A 15,779-nucleotide genomic window follows, 5' to 3' on the forward strand; every position below is an offset into this window, starting at 1 on the left:
TTGATCAATTGATTGAGTTTGACCTCCTCCCCTTTCTGTGAGGAGTAAAGGCAGCACAGAAAGAACCAGAGACATGTCCTGGAAGTTAAAGACAGGGCAAGGAAATCAATCCCGATGTTTTACCTTTCTGCCTGTGCGAAACACACGAAACACAAAATCCCGAAACCACACGCCATAGTGAGAACCCTCCCTTGGGTCTGGAATTCTGGAATTCTGCCCCCCTTCATTCATTCATTCTTCCCTGACTAAACCCTTCATTTCTCCCATCTGCCCTGTCCACTACACACTTGGGTGTGGACCCCTTGATCACTGTGATACTCACTCCAGCCCCATGGCATTTATGTCCATATCCTCATACTCTACTATTTCCCATTCATTCAATCGTATTTATTGAGCGCTTACTGTGTGCAGAGCACTGTACTAAGTGCTTGGGAGGGTACAATATAACATTAAGCAGTCACATTCCCTGCCCACAATGAACTTAGAGTCTAATCTCTATCTCCCCTATAGACTGTAAGCTCCATGTGGCCAGGAATTGTGTCTAATAATTATGGTATTTATTAAGCAGCATTTGCTATGTGCCATTTACTATTTACTTTTTACTCTGTACGTTTACTATTGAATGAATGAATGAATGAATGAATAGGCATGATTCCCACCCATGAGGAGCTTGCAGTCTGAATAGGGAAGACAATTTCAATCAATCATATTTGTTGAGCACCTACTTTTTGCAGAGCACTGTACTAAGTGCTTAGGAGAATATAATATAAAAATATAACAGACACATTTCCAATTAATGGTATTTATTGAGCTCTGTGTGCAGAGCACTGTACTAAGCACTTGGGAGAGTACAATATAACAGAGTTGGTAAACACATTCCCTGCCCACAATGTCTATCTTTAAATGAAAGAAGATCCCCTTGGATCATCAACAGCAATCCCAAGAACGAAGTGAGTTTTTGTATGAAGCCAAGAACCCCAGGCCGTGGCCTTTTATGTCTCCTCTTTTGTGTGATTTCTCAGTTGAGCCCCAAACCAATCTGGGCTATTTTCTTACCTGAAGTATCCTCCAGGTGACATTTCAAGCACATAGCAGCGAGAGAGGTCAGTTCCAGGCACTGGCCGGTCGCCTCTGCTTATGTCCTCTCCACTTTCCTTCCCGGAGGGTTTTCCAAATAGGCACTGGAGAGTTTGGCTTCTCTCCCTGCTTTTATCCTGCCCAAGGACAGGTGGGAGGCAGCTCTCCCTCTGTCCCCCTCCCCCCAGTACCCCCTCCCCCAGCACCCCCTCCCACCATCACGGATTGGATTTGCAGTTCACAGAGTCTGGCCAGGCCGGTAGGAACTGGATAGAAGCAGCAGAAGGATTTCTTCCATCCATAGGTTCATGTCGTAACTCTTCTGGGCCAGGGAAGAGGCTAAGAGGGAGATAAACATGTCACACAATCCAACCAGAGGACACCCCCCCCCCCCAACACACACACCCCCCACACACGAAGCTCCTGACCTGGTTTGACATTTATTCCTGCCAGGAGTCCTTCCCAACCCCTTAGGCCACTGCAGATTGGGTTCAGTGCCTCCCACCAGTTCCCTGCGTCTGTTAGCACCTTCTCCAGAGAGCTCAGAGATCCCAAATTCTTTCAGGGGGCAGGGGAGGGGCAATTTTACACCCCTCTTTTGCAGATGGGCAAAATGAAGCACAGAGTGGTCAAGGGAGGCGCCCAGGATCAGCCAATCGAGGCGGCCTTCGAGCCAGGGATGAAGCCAGGAATGCCATGACACCGGATCTCACAGCCTCCGGTAGAGGGATGTTCCCCAAACCTCTAGCTGCAGGTCTGTGATGGCCACAGAAGCTTCCCACTGAGCCAGCAGTGTGGTCTAGAGGGAGGAGCCCGGGCCTGGGAGTCAGGGGATGTGAGTTCAAATCCCGACTCTGACACGTCTGCTGTGTGACCCTGGGCAAGGCACTTCACTTCCCTGTGTCTCAGTTACCTCATCTCTAAAATGGGGATTAATTCATTCATTCAATAGTATTTATTGAGCGCTTACTATGTGCAGAGCACTGTACTAAGCGCTTGGGATGAACAAGTCGGCAACAGATAGAGACAGTCCCTGCCGTTTGACGGGCTTACAGTCTAATCGACGGGCTTACAGTCTAATCAACTGTAAGCCTCATGGGGGACAGCAACAGTGTCCAGCCTGATTACCTTGTATCTACTCCAGTATTTAGAATGGTGCTTGGAACATAGTAAGCACTTAACAAATACCGCATTTTTTTTACTATTATTATTAACCAGGTCTACATCAAGCTAGGGATTCCTAGTAACCATTCCTCCTCTCTGTTTAATGTTGGTCATCAGATAAATGGTGGTGTGCCCAGGATGAAGAAAACCCACAGCTAACAGAAACAATCCCCTCTCTCATCTCCCTCATCGGCTAATCCTCAATGGTTTTGAGTGCTTACTGTGTGCAGCACACTGCACCAAGCTCTTGGGAGAATACAATAATAATAACTGCGGTATTTAAGTGATTACTATTTGCCAGTATTTAGAATGGTGCTTGGAATATAGTAAGCACTTAACAAATACCTCAATTTTTTTTAAATTATTATTAGTATTATTAGTATTAACCAGGTCTACATCGAGCTCTGCTAGGGATTCTAAACAGTGTGGTAGATACAAGATAATCATGATCAGACACAGTCCCTGTCCCACACAGGGCTCACAATCTCCATCCTCATTTTACAGAAGAGGGAACTGAGGCCCAGAGAATCGAAGTGACTAGCCCAAGGTCACACATCAGACAAGTGGCAGAGATGAGTTTAGAACCCAGGTCCTTCTGACTCAGTGGCCCAGGCTCTTTCCACTAGGCCATAAAGAGAAGCTTTATCCATAAACAATCGGATACCAGCAAATTCCTGGGTATCAGAATAGTGGAGTGAACTCTCTGGCTTGGTTGGGAGAATTAAGGATTAAATTTCAAAGGCAGACTGTAACTACCTGCTGCCCCTACCCGCTGCCCCGGCCCTGTTGAAGGAAACCACACAAACCACGTTCCTGGGCATCACTCACTAGTGTCTGGGGGCAAAGGCGCCAAGCCCAGGGAGGGGGCCATTGCCTCGTCCAGGTCCCTGGGGCAGGAGAGGAAGCCTGTTTACAGACCCTGTCTCTTCCTTATTTCCACACCAATTAGCACAGGAGTCTTCCTCTGGGGCCAAGGGCAAGCCTAATCTTGTATTCTTACCACCCCCATCTTGTGCTGGACTGAAATTTCCTCCCTCCTCCACAAACTCCCCACCCTAAAGGAAGAAGCCAGCTGACCACTTATTACACAGTGGATCAGTATGGACAGCAAAGTCCCCAAATTACACCTTTTTTTGAATGGTAGTTGTTAAGCATTTATTATGTGCCAGGCACTGTACTAAGTGCTGGGGTAGGTACGAGATAATCAGGTTGGATACAGTCCATGACCCGCATGGACTTGTAGTCTTAATTTAACAGATGAGGTAGCTGAGGCACAGAGAAGTTAAGTGACTTGCCCAAGGTCACGCAGCAGACTAGTGGCAGAGCTGGGATTTGAACCAAGTTCCTTCTAACTCCTAGACCCGTGCTGTATCCACTAGGCATACTCTTTTCCGATCACACCTCCACCTACTCCTCGTGGTACTTCTGCTCTCTACTGAACCTCTTGCCTCCCTCAAGCCCCTACTGCCCCCCACTTTATTAAGCAGTGTGGCTCAGTGGAAAGAGCCAGGGCTTGGGAGTCAGAGGTCATGAGTTCAAATCATGCCTCTGCCATTTGTCAGCTGTGTGACTGTGGGCAAGTCATTTAACTTCTCTGTGCCTTCTCTGCCTCAGTTACCTCATCTGTAAAGTGGGGATTAGGACTGTGAGCCTCATGTGGGACCACCTCATTTCCCTGTAAATCTACCCCAGCACTTAGAACAGTGCTCTGCACATTTTAATCACTTAACAAATACCAATATTATTATTATTATTATTGTTATTATTGAGCTCCGCAAACCTGCTCTGGTTAAGGTTTAGGCACAGCAGTGTAGCTCAGTGGAAAGAGCCCGGACTTGGGAGTCAGAGGTCATGGATTCTAATCCCCACTCTGCCGTTTGTCAGCTGTGTGACTTTGGGCAGGTCGCTTAGCTTCTCTGTGCCTCAGTTACCTCATCTGTAAAATGGGGATGAAGACTGTGAGCCCCACGTGGGACAACCTGATCACCTTATCCCCCCACAGTGCTTAGAACAGTGCTTTGCACATAGTAAGTGCTTAGCAAATGTCATCATCCTCAACATCATTCTGCCTTGGGATTTTTGTTTTTATGGTATTTGTTAAGTGCTTACTATGTGCCAGGCACTGTATCCTGGAGCAGATACAAGCTAATCAGATTGGACACCATGTCCCACATCAGGCTCACGATCTTAATCCCCATTTTACAGATGCGGTAACTGAGGCACAGAGATGTGAAGTGAGTTACCCAAGGTCACACAGCAGCCAAGCGGCAGAGCCGGGATTAGAACCCAGGTCCTTCTGACTCCCAGGCCCTTGCTCTATCCATAGGCCTTGCTGCTTCTCTGATTACACTTTTTTCATGGCATTTGTCAAGTAATTACTATATGTCAGGCGCTGTTTTAAGTGCTGGACTAGATAGAGGGTAATCGGGTGGGACACGGTTCATGTTCTTCTGCCTGACAGGCCCATGCTCTATCCACTAGGCCATTCTCCCTGGATTAATAATAATGTTGGTATTTGTGAAGCACTTACTATGTGCAAAGCACTGTTCTAAGCGCTGGGGGGATACAAGGTGATCAGGTTGTCCCATGTGGGGTTCATAGTTTTAATTCCTATTTTACAGATGAGGTAACTGAGGCACAGTGAAGTTAAGTGACTTGACCAAAGTCACACAGCTGGCAAGTGGCGGAACTGGGATTAGAACCCATGACCTCTGACTCCCAAGCCCGGGCTCTTTCCACTGAGCCACGCTGCTTCTTCAAGTACAGCAAAGTCCCTGCCTGCCTGACCACTCAAGATCAGACCTGGATGTTTACCCACCTATGGTACAACCCCCTCCTCCTCCGCCGGCCTCCTTTCCTTGTTGCCTCCGCCCATCTAGGAGGTGGTGGGAGTGGGAGGGCAGGACTGACAAGACAGTGCCCACCTCCCTCGCATCTAACCCATGACAGAATGGCAGTCCAGCAATCACTGGAGGAAGGTGCTTGCTCCTTCCTGAAGCAGCGTGGCTTAGTGGAAAAAGCCTGGATTTAGGAGTCAGAGGTCATGGGTTCTAATCCCGGCTCCGCCACTTGTCTGCTGTGTGACCATGGTCAAACCACTTCACTTCTCTCTGCCGCAGTTGCCTCATCTGTCAAATGGAGACTGTGACTCCACGTGGGACAGGGACTGAGTTGCTTGTATCCACCCTAGAGCTTAGAATAGTGCTTAGCACATAGTAAGTGCTTAACAAATACCATAATTATTATTATTATCAGAAACAGAGGGGAGGGCGGATAGGGGAAATAAGGGCTTATTATGGGAAGGCCTCTTGGAGAAGATGTGATTTTAGGGGGGTTTTGAAGTGGGGAGAGGGGTAGATTGTTGGATTTGAAGGGGGAGAGAGTTCCAGGACCATGGGAGAATGTGGGCAAGGGGTGGGCAGTGGAACAGACAAGATCGAGGTACAGAGAGTAGGTTGGTTTTAAAGGAGTGGAGTACATGGATTGCCATTGTTCTTGTCTGTCTGTCTCTCCCGATTAGACTGTAAGCCCGTCAAAGGGCAGGGACTGTCTCTATCTGTTACCGATTGTACATTCCAAGTGCTTAGTACAGTGCTCTGCACATAGTAAGCGCTCAATAAATACGAATGAATGAATGAATGAATGAATGGATTGGGTTGTCATAGATCAGCAAAATTTGGTAGGTGGTAGAGAGATGATTGAATGTCTTACAGGTTATGGTAAGGAATTTCTGTTCGATGTGGCGGTGGAAAATATGGACTGAAGGTATTTTCAGGTTAGTACGGTGATCGGCATCCAGTAGGTGATCGAGAAATTAGAACTAATCAATACCCACCTCATAGGTAACATACTCTGCAGACATTGATTCTGGACTGGCCCAGCCAGGCAACTTTAGTTAGGCTTCGGGGCCCACATCCATCCACCCATTCATCCCTCCATCCATCCATCTATCCGTTATTCGGTAGTATTTTTTGAGCACCTACTGGGTGCAGAACACTGTTACTAAGACTCTGGGAGAGTCCAGTAGAATTAGACAAAATCCCTGCCCTCAAAAAATTTATAATCTAATGGGGGAAGACAGACATGTAATAAAAGGGGAGACTACCACTGGTGTGTAAAATGCTTTGAGATCTTTGTGTGGAAGGCGGGAGTACGTAACTTTTCAGGTGTCCCAGGTCACTCTGTGGACACCTTTGTGGACACATTTTTGAAGTGTATGCAGAGGTCATGGGTTCGAATCCCGGTTCTGCCACCTGTCAGCTGTGTGACTGTGGGCAAGTCACTTAACTTCTCTGTGCCTCAGTTACCTCATCTATAAAATGGGGATTGACTGTGAGCCTCAAGTGGGACAATCTGATTACCCTGTATCTACCCTAGCACTTAGAACAGTGCTCTGCACATAGTAAGCGCTTAACAAATGCCAACATTATTATTATTATTATAGCTATTATTAACACACATCCCTGCCCTCTAGCTTTGTTGAGCAGATGAAACGGACCAAAACCCAGCCTCCTAGGAATGTAGAGTCTGCAGAAGATTGGCGAAATGATCATTTATATTATTACTCAATGACCACAACAATGGATGCCTGGCCATTAAAATCAATTTCCTTTGGAAATCGAGACTGTAATAATAATAATAATGCTGGTATTTGTTAAGCGCTTACTATAAGCCAAGCACTGTTCTGCTGGGGTAGATACAGGGTAATCAGGTTGTCCCACATGGGGGTCACAGTCTTCATCCCCCTTTTACAGATGAGGGAACTGAGGCACCGAGAAGTGAAGTGACTTGCCCAAAGTCACACAGCTGACAAGTGGCGAAGTCAGGATTAGAACCCACGACCTCTGACTCCCAAGCCCGTGTTCTTTCCACCAAGGCACACTGTAAGCTCCTTGAGAAGCCGCATGGTTTAGTGGCAAGAGTTTGGGAGTCTGTGGTCTTGGGTTCTAATCCAGATCCGCCATTTGTCTGTTGAGTAACCTTGGGCAAGCCACTTAATTTGTCTGTGCCACAGCTACCTCATCTGGAAAATGGGAATTAAGACTGTGAGCCCCATGTGGGACAACCGAATACCTGTATCTACCCCCAGGCTTAGAACAGTGCTTGGCACATAGTAAGCGCTTAGCAAATACCATCATCATCATTATTATTATTACCTCATCTGTAAAATGGGGATTAAGACTGTGAGCCCCACATGGGTCAACCTTGTACCTATTCTAGCGCTTAGAACAGTGTTTGGCACATAGTAATAGCTTAACAAATACCATATTTATTTATTTGTGGGCAGGGAACGGGTCTAACATCTCTGATGTATTGTACTCTGCCAATCGCTGGTACAGTGCTCTGCACCCAGTATGGTAAGTGGAAAGAACTCAGGCTTGGGAGTCAGAGGTCGTGGGTTCTAATCCTGGCTTTGCCACTTGTCAGCTGTGTGACTTGGGGGCAAGTCACTTCACTTCTCTGTGCCTCAGTCACCTCATCTATAAAATGGGGATTAAGACTGTGAGCCCCACGTGAGACAACCTGATGACCTTGTATCTACCCCAGCGCTTAGAACAGTGCTTGGTACATAGTAAGCACTTAACAAATACCATTATTATTATTAACAATAATAATAAATATGACTGATTGATTGCCTGACTACTTGTTTTGTTTTGCCGTCTCCCCCTTTTAGACTGTGAGCCCGTTGTTGGACAGGGATGGTCTCTCTCTGTTGTAGAATTGTACATTCCAAGCGCTTAATCCAGTGCTCTGCACACAGTAAGCACTCAATAAGTACGAATGAATGAATGGATTGGATGCTGTACACGTGCTGAAGCGGGCAGGTGGACGATCACTTAGTCCAGTGCTCTGCACATGGTAAGCACTCAATAAGTACGATTGAATGAATGAATGAATGGATGGATGAATGGATGGATGAATGGATGAATGAATGAATGGATTGGATGTTGTACACATGCTGAAGCGGGTGGGCGATCACTTAGTCCAGTGCTCTGCACACAGTAAGCGCTCAATAAGTACGACTGAATGAATGAATGGATGGATGGATGAATGAATGAAAGGATGAATGAATGGATTGGACGCTGTACACGTGCTGAAGTGGCGGGGGGGCAGGTGGGCGATTACTTAGTCCAGTGGTCTGCACACAGTAAGCGCTCAAGTACGATTGAATGAATGGATGAATGAATGAATTGATTGATTAATGGATGGATGGATGGATGGATGGATGGATGGATGGATGGATGGATGGATGGATGGATGGATGGATGGATTGGATGGATTGGATGCTATACACATGCTGAAGTGGGCAGGCAGGTGGGCGATCACTTAGTCCAGTGCTCTGCACATAGTAATCGCTCAATAAGTAGGATTGAATGAATGAATGGATGGATGAATGAATGAATGCCGACTTGTTGCCGACTTGTTGCTGACTTGTTCATTCCAAGCGCTTAGTACAGTGCTCTGCACATAGTAAGTGCTCAATAAATACTATTGAATTGAATTGAATGAATGAATGGATTGGATGGATGGATGAATGGATGGATTGGATGGATGAATGAATGGATTGGATGGATAGATGGATGGATTGGATGGATGGATGGATGGATGGATTGGATGGATGGATGAATGAATGAATGGATGAATGGATTGGATGGATGGATGAATGGATGGATGAATGAATGAATGGATTGGATGCTGCACACGTGGTGGAGCGGGCGGGCAATGAGCACAGCCAACCTCCTCCCGCCGCTATTGGCGGGCTTCCGCTCGTGACGTAGCCCCTCCCGTCACGTGACGCCGCCCCCTCCCGTCACGTGACAGCGCCCCCTCCCGCCCGGCCGGCGGCTCTGCCCTCGCTTCCTCGGCCGGCCGGGGGCAGGGCGCCTGCGCGGCCCCGCGCGCGCCGGAAGTGCCGGCGGCGCTCCGAGGTCGCTTCCGCCCGTGCCCAAGATGGCGGCGCCCTTTGTCTGGCCGCCGGCGGCGGCGGCGGCGGCGGTGGCGGCCCCGGCTCCGGCCCGCTCCCCGGCTCCGTCCTCCGCCCGCGCCGGGCCGTGATGCGCCTCCCTCCGCGCCGGGGCCCGGGACATGGCAGGTACGGACACACCACACACCCCACGCTCGCCCCAACACCGAACCCCCTTCGGTCGGGGTTAGGGAGCGCCGACTCGGTGCACAGCACTGGGCGAAGCGCTTGGAACGGACAGTTGGGCCACAGAGAGAGAGCAGTCCTGCCCCACAGCGGGCTCGCAGGCTAAAGGAGGGAGACAGCAAAGCAAAACTGAACAAGAGAACATCTTCAAGATAAGTAGAATCAAGATTTATTCATGTTATTCATTCAGTAGTATTTAGGGAGCCCATACTGTGTGCACAGCACTGGGCGAAGCGCTTGGAACGGACAGTTGGGCCACAGAGAGAGAGCAGTCCTGCCCCACAGCGGGCTTGCAGGCTAAAGGAGGGAGACAGCAAAGCAAAACTGAACAAGAGAACATCTTCAAGATAAGTAGAATCAAGATTTATTCATGTTATTCATTCAGTAGTATTTAGGGAGCCCATACTGTGTGCACAGCACTGGGCGAAGCGCTTGGAACGGACAGTTGGGCCACAGAGAGAGAGCAGTCCTGCCCCACAACGGGCTCGCAGGCTAAAGGAGGGAGACAGCTAGGCAAAACAGAACAAGAGAACATCATCAAGATAAGTAGAATCAAGATTTATTCATTGCATTCATTCATTCAGTAGTATTTACGGAGTGCTGACTCTGTGCGGAGCACTGGGCTAAGTGCTTGGAATGGACAGGTGGGCCACAGAGGCGGTCACTGCCCCACAGTGGGCTCCCAGGCTAAAGGGGGAAGGGAGACAGCAAAGCAAAACAGAACAAGAGAACAGCATCAAGATAAGTAGAATCAAGATTTATTCATTTCATTCATTCAATAGTATTTAGGGAGCCCTTACTGTGTGCAGAGCACTGGGCTAAGCGCTTGGAATGGACAGTAATAATAATGTTGATATTTGTTAAGCACTTACTATGTGCTGAGCACTGTTCTAAGTGCTGGGGTAGACACAGGGGAATCAGGTTATCCCACGTGGGGCTCACAGTCTTAATCCCCATTTTACAGATGAGGGAACTGAAGCAACGAGAAGTTAAGTGACTTGCCCAAAGTCACACAGCTGGCAAGTGGCAGAGCCGGGGTTCGAACCCATGACCTCTGACTCCAAAGCCCGTGCTCTTTCCAGTGAGCCACGCTGCTTCAGTTGGGCCACAGAAGCGGTCCCTGCCCCACAGCGGGCTCCCAGGCTAAAGGGGGAAGGCAGACAGCAAAGCAAAACAGAACAAGAGAACATCATCAAGATAAGTAGAATCAAGATTTATTCATTTCATTCATTCAGTAGTATTTATGGAGCGCTGACTCTGTGCGGAGCACTGGGCTAAGCGCTTGGAATGGACAGTTGGGCCACAGATACTGTCTCTGCCCTACAACAGGCTCACAGGCCAAAGCGGGGGAGACAGACAGCAAAGCCAAACAGGACAAAACATCATCATCAAGATAAATAGACTCGTGGAGATATATTCATTTCTTTCATTCATTCAATAGGATTTATGGAGCGCTGACTGGGTGCAGAGCACTGGGCTAAGCACTTGGAATGGACAGTTGGGCCACAGAGAGCGACCAGCCCTGCCCCACAGCAGGCTCCCAGACCAAATGGGGGAGACAGACAGCAAAGCCAAATAGGACAAAACAAAACATCATCAAGATAAATAGAATCAAGGACATATATTCATTTCATTCATTCATTCATTCAGTAGTATTTTTGGAGCGCTTATTATGTGCAGAGCACTGGACTAAGCGCTTGGAATGGATAATTGGGCCACAGAGAGAGACCATCTCTGCCCCACAATAGGCTAAACTGGGGGGCGGGGGGACGGACAGACAGCAAAACAAAACAGAACAAAACAAAAACAAGATGAGACAACATCATCAAGATAAGTAGAATCATGGAGATATACACCTCATTAAAATAAATAGGGTAATAAAATATAGAAGTGAGCACAGTGCTGAGGGGAAGGGGGAAAAGCAGACGGGGCAGGGGAGGAGGAGCAGTGGGAAAGGGAGGGCTCAGTCTGGTAAGGCCTCCTGGAGGAGGACCCACTGTGGGGCAGGGAAGGTCTCCATCTGTTGCCGATTTGTCCGTTCCAAGCGCTTAGTCCAGTGCTCTGCACCCAGTAGGCGCTCAATAAATACGTGCATGAATGAATGAATGACAGAAGGAAGACTGGACTGCAGGCAGATGGTCTCCTGGGGACCATAGGAAATCCACTCCCCCTCCCCACATTGCTGTTTAATAATTATGATGATGATATATGTTAAGTGCTTCCAATGTGCCAGGCACTGTTCTAAGCGCTGGAGTGGATGCGAGGTCTTCAGGTTGTCCCACGTGGTGGCTCACAGTCTTCATCCCCGTTTTACAGATGAGGGAACTGAAGCCCAGAGAAGTGAAGGGATTTGCCCAAAGTCACACAGCTGACAAGTGGCAGAGGCAGGAGTCGAACCCACAGCCTCTGACTCCCAAGCCCGGGCTCTTTCCACTAAACCACGCTGTTTACATAGGACTTCCTTTCCCCTCCTGTCAAAAAAAACTCCACCAAAAACCCTTTGGAAGTCATCGTTGCTGCACCTCCTCAACGTGCTGAGAGCAGAGCTGAGGATAGTCAGTCAGTCGCATGTATTAGTAATGATGTTAATGATGATGGCATTCGTTAAACCCTTATTACGGGCCAAGCACTGTTCTAAGTGCTGGGGTAGGTACAAGGTCATCATGTTGGACACAATCCTTGTCCCACTTAGGATCACAGTTTTAATCCCCGCTTTACAGGTGAGATAACTGAGGCCCAGAGAAGTGAAGTGACTTGCCGGAGGTCACCCAGCAGACAAGAGCAGAGCGGGGTTAGAACCCATGACCTTCTGACTCCCAGGCTCCTGCTCTATCTACTAGGCCACGCACTTATTGTAATAATAATGTTTGTATTTGTTAAACGCTTACTATCTGTGGAGCACTGTTCTAAGCGCTGGGGTAGATACAGGGTAATCAGGCTGTCCCTTGTGAGGCTCACAGTCTTAATCCCCATTTTACAGATGAGGTCACTGAGGCCCAGTGAAGTGACTTGCCCACAATCACACAGGTGACGGGGCAGAGCCGGGATTAGACCCCATGACCTCTGACTCTTGGAAAATGGGGATGAAGGCTGTGAGCCTCACGTGGGACAACCTGATGACCCTGTATCTCCCCCAGCGCTTAGAACAGTGCTCTGCACCTAGTAAGCGCTTAACAGATACCAATATTGTTATTGTCTGGCATCTACCCCAGCGCTTAATGAGGTGCTTGGCACATAGGAGACACTTTACAGAGACGAAAACCACAGTTGTCACGAACTGGAGGAAGTGAGCTGAGTTGGGGCCTCGTTTTATAGCTTTGTCTCCACGTGGTGCTTCCTCAGATTCAGGAAACCTGGGAAGCAGGATTCTCCCACCTTCCAACAGGTGAAGAGACCCCCTTCAGGGGATCATTTAATCTCTGTCTCTGGGCAAAGCTGCAGTCAAATCGAGTGAAAATGTGGCTCAGCGGTCCCATGGGCACCACACCTCCCATCTCTAAAAGAACCAGGCTATTTGTGCTCAGCCCAGCTTTTTCCAAAGATAAACTGCTTCCCAGTCAGCACAGCTAAATTGAGGACACTGGCCCACCAGAGGCACCTTAGGGAAAGTTAAAGGAAGCTGTGCTTTCATTGTGGAAAAACATTTTAGGAATAGCAACTGGCTCACAAAGATGCATGCATGGGCTGCTTTGAGCTGCCGACATTAACCGGGAGCCTGGGCTTGATATCCTGGATTTAGAACCCTCCCACACCCAACAAAGGAAGGGGGTATTGCTACTTTCGGTGTCCTGAGTCAGAAGGAATCAATCTGGGCATCCTCGAATCCAAAAAAACATATGACAGGTGCTTCTCAGGGTCCTGTAGAAGAGATAAGAGCAACCGGGGTAAAGGAAGTAGGAATTTGCCCTGGAAACTTTGGGAGGAGCCCGGACTGGCCCACATCAGTCAGACAGTCAATCGTATTTATTGAGTGCTTGCACGGTACAAAGCGTTGTCCTAAGTGCTTGGGAGGGTACAATACAAGAATATAACACACACATTCCTTGCCCACAGTGAACTTTCAGTCTAGAGGGGGAAGTGAATATTGTTATAAATAAATTAAAGATACATACTTGTGCTGTGGGGTTGGGGGGGATGAATAAAGGGAGCAAATCAGGGTGATGCAGAAGGGAGTGGGAGAAGAGGGTTTAGGGAAGGCCTCTTGGAGAAGATGTGCCTTTGAGAAGAAGGCTTTGAAATCGGGGAGAGTCATTGTTGGCTGAGAGGGCAGAGGGCGTTCCAGGGTAGAGGCAGGATGGCGAGGAGAGGATAGACAAGATAGACGAGATGGAGGAACAGTGAGGTCAGCGTTAGAGGGCCAAAGTGTGCAGGCTGGGTTGTGGTAGGAGGGAGCAAAGTGGTTGAGGGCTTTCAAGCCAACGGTGTAGAGTTAGCCTGTCAATGAGCAGGGACTGTATCTGTTGCCGATTTGTGCATTCCAAGTGCTTAGTACAGTGCTCTGCACATAGTAAGCGCTCAATAAATACTATTGAATGAATGAGGAGGTGGATGGGCAACTGTAGAAGTTTCTTGAGGAGGGGGGAAACGTGGCCTGAACATTTCTGTAGCCAAATGATCCAGGCAGCAGAGTGAATTATGGACTGGAGTGGGGAGAGACAGGAGGCAGGGAGGTCAGCAAGGAGGCTGATAGAGTAATCAAGACAGGATAGGATAAGTGATTGGATTAACGCAATTTAGATGGAGAGGAAGGGGCGGTTGCCTTCCCTCTCCCTAGCCGACAGATATTCACTCCCCCCACCTTCAAAGCCTTGTTAAAAACACGTCTTTTCCAACAGGCCTTCCCCAACTAAGCCTTCATTTTTCTTTTCTCCCACTCCCTTCTGCGGCACCCTTGCACCCTCTATTCACCCCTCCCTCATAGGACCTAAGTAATAATAATAATAATAATGTTGGTATTTGTTAAGCGCTTACTATGTGCCGAGCACTGTTCTAAGCGCTGGGGTAGACATAGGGGAATCAGGTTGTCCCACGTGGGGCTCACAGTCTTAATCCCCATTTTTACAGATGAGGGAACTGAGGCACAGAGAAGTTAAGTGACTTGCCCACAGTCACACAGCCGACAAGTGGCAGAGCTGGGATTCGAACTCATGAGCCCTGACTCCAAAGCCCGTGCTCTTTCCACTGAGCCACGCTGCTTCTCTACATACATACATATCTGTATGTAGATATACATATCAAGTACATATCTGTAATTTAATTTATATGAATGTTTGTCTCCCCCTCTAAACTGCAAGCTTCTTCTGAGCAGGGAATGTCTACCAGCCCCGTGGTATCGTACTCTCCCAAGCACTCAGTAGAGTGTTCTACACACAGTACGTGCTCAGTAAATACCGTTGATTAGTTGACTGACTGATCCTGGTGTAGCAGGATTGGTAAGTGTTTGTGGCTCCTGATTATACCCAGTTGGGAGCACTTAGTGTGGGGTACTGAGGAGTGAGAGTGGGAGCAAGGAGAGTGAGGTGAAGGGGGAAACGATGACTCGTTTTTGAAGGGTCCAGCCGGATGCGTGTGTTGCGACGATCTGTGAGGAAAACGAGGACGGGGGCAGGTGCGATTCGTGCTTCCAAGCTGTCACCCCGTGCTGGGGAAAACGTTGAGGTCAATCAGCCTATTGGGAGCGAGAGAGCTGAGTTCAGTGCAGAGGGCAGGGTCGAGGGTATGGAGTTGTGTGTCAACAGGAGGTAGTTTTGGTAAGGAGACTAAATGGGGCACGGCGACGTTAGAAAGTTGATGCGGGTTAAAAGATTGGAGGCCTTTCTCGGGCGGAGAGTGAGGCGGAGGAATTTGAAAGTCGGCAAGGGGAGAGATTGAACGGTGAGTACAGATGATGAGGTGGAGTGTGTGTCCAAGTTGGTGAGGGGCGTGGAGGCGAGGAGTGAGAGGAGCGGGCAGTGGAAAGACACAATGCTTTGCTTTGGATACAAATTCTGTTCCCTGGAGAATCCGCTTGCTTTCTTCCAAAGCCGGGGTTCCCTCCCTACTATACTAATAATAATGTTGGCATTTGTTAAGTGCTTACTATGTGCAAAGCACTGTTCTAAGCGCTGGGGTAGATACAGGGTAATCAGGTTGACCCACGTGAGGCTCACAGTCTTCATCCCCATTCGCCTTGGGGAATTGCTGCTGCCTTGGGCGAGACCGCTAATCCTCGAAGAGACTTGACAGGCCACCCTTGAGACCCAGGTTTGCCCTCTAGTGAACCCTGAAATGGAGGGAGAAGGGGAAAGGGAGGGAAAGAGAAAAACCCTTTTCTGTCCTTCAAGCCATTGAACTTTTTTGCTGGGAAATCAGAAACTCAGGGACCAAGTCCCAGCCAAGTGCCTCATTC

General features: G+C 48.5%; 1 protein-coding gene across 3 annotated transcripts in view; it reads left to right on the top strand.

The window, feature by feature from the left end:
- The first annotated feature begins 9,244 nt into the window (after window positions 1-9,244).
- ZBTB17 (zinc finger and BTB domain containing 17) overlaps window positions 9,245-15,779 on the top strand; it is a 32,163-nt gene continuing 25,628 nt past the window's right edge. For 2 of the 3 annotated variants that reach the window (XM_029066209.2, XM_029066213.2), the window contains exon 1: window positions 9,275-9,334. In XM_029066209.2, the coding sequence (XP_028922042.1) occupies window positions 9,328-9,334 (7 nt within the window). In that variant the 5' untranslated portion in view covers window positions 9,275-9,327. Of the gene's footprint in view, window positions 9,335-15,779 lie in introns of all 3 variants that reach the window. The other variant, XM_029066212.2, reaches the window with a different exon arrangement.

Source organism: Ornithorhynchus anatinus, chromosome 5, assembly GCF_004115215.2.
Source record: "Ornithorhynchus anatinus isolate Pmale09 chromosome 5, mOrnAna1.pri.v4, whole genome shotgun sequence".
Lineage (NCBI taxonomy): Eukaryota > Metazoa > Chordata > Mammalia > Monotremata > Ornithorhynchidae > Ornithorhynchus > Ornithorhynchus anatinus.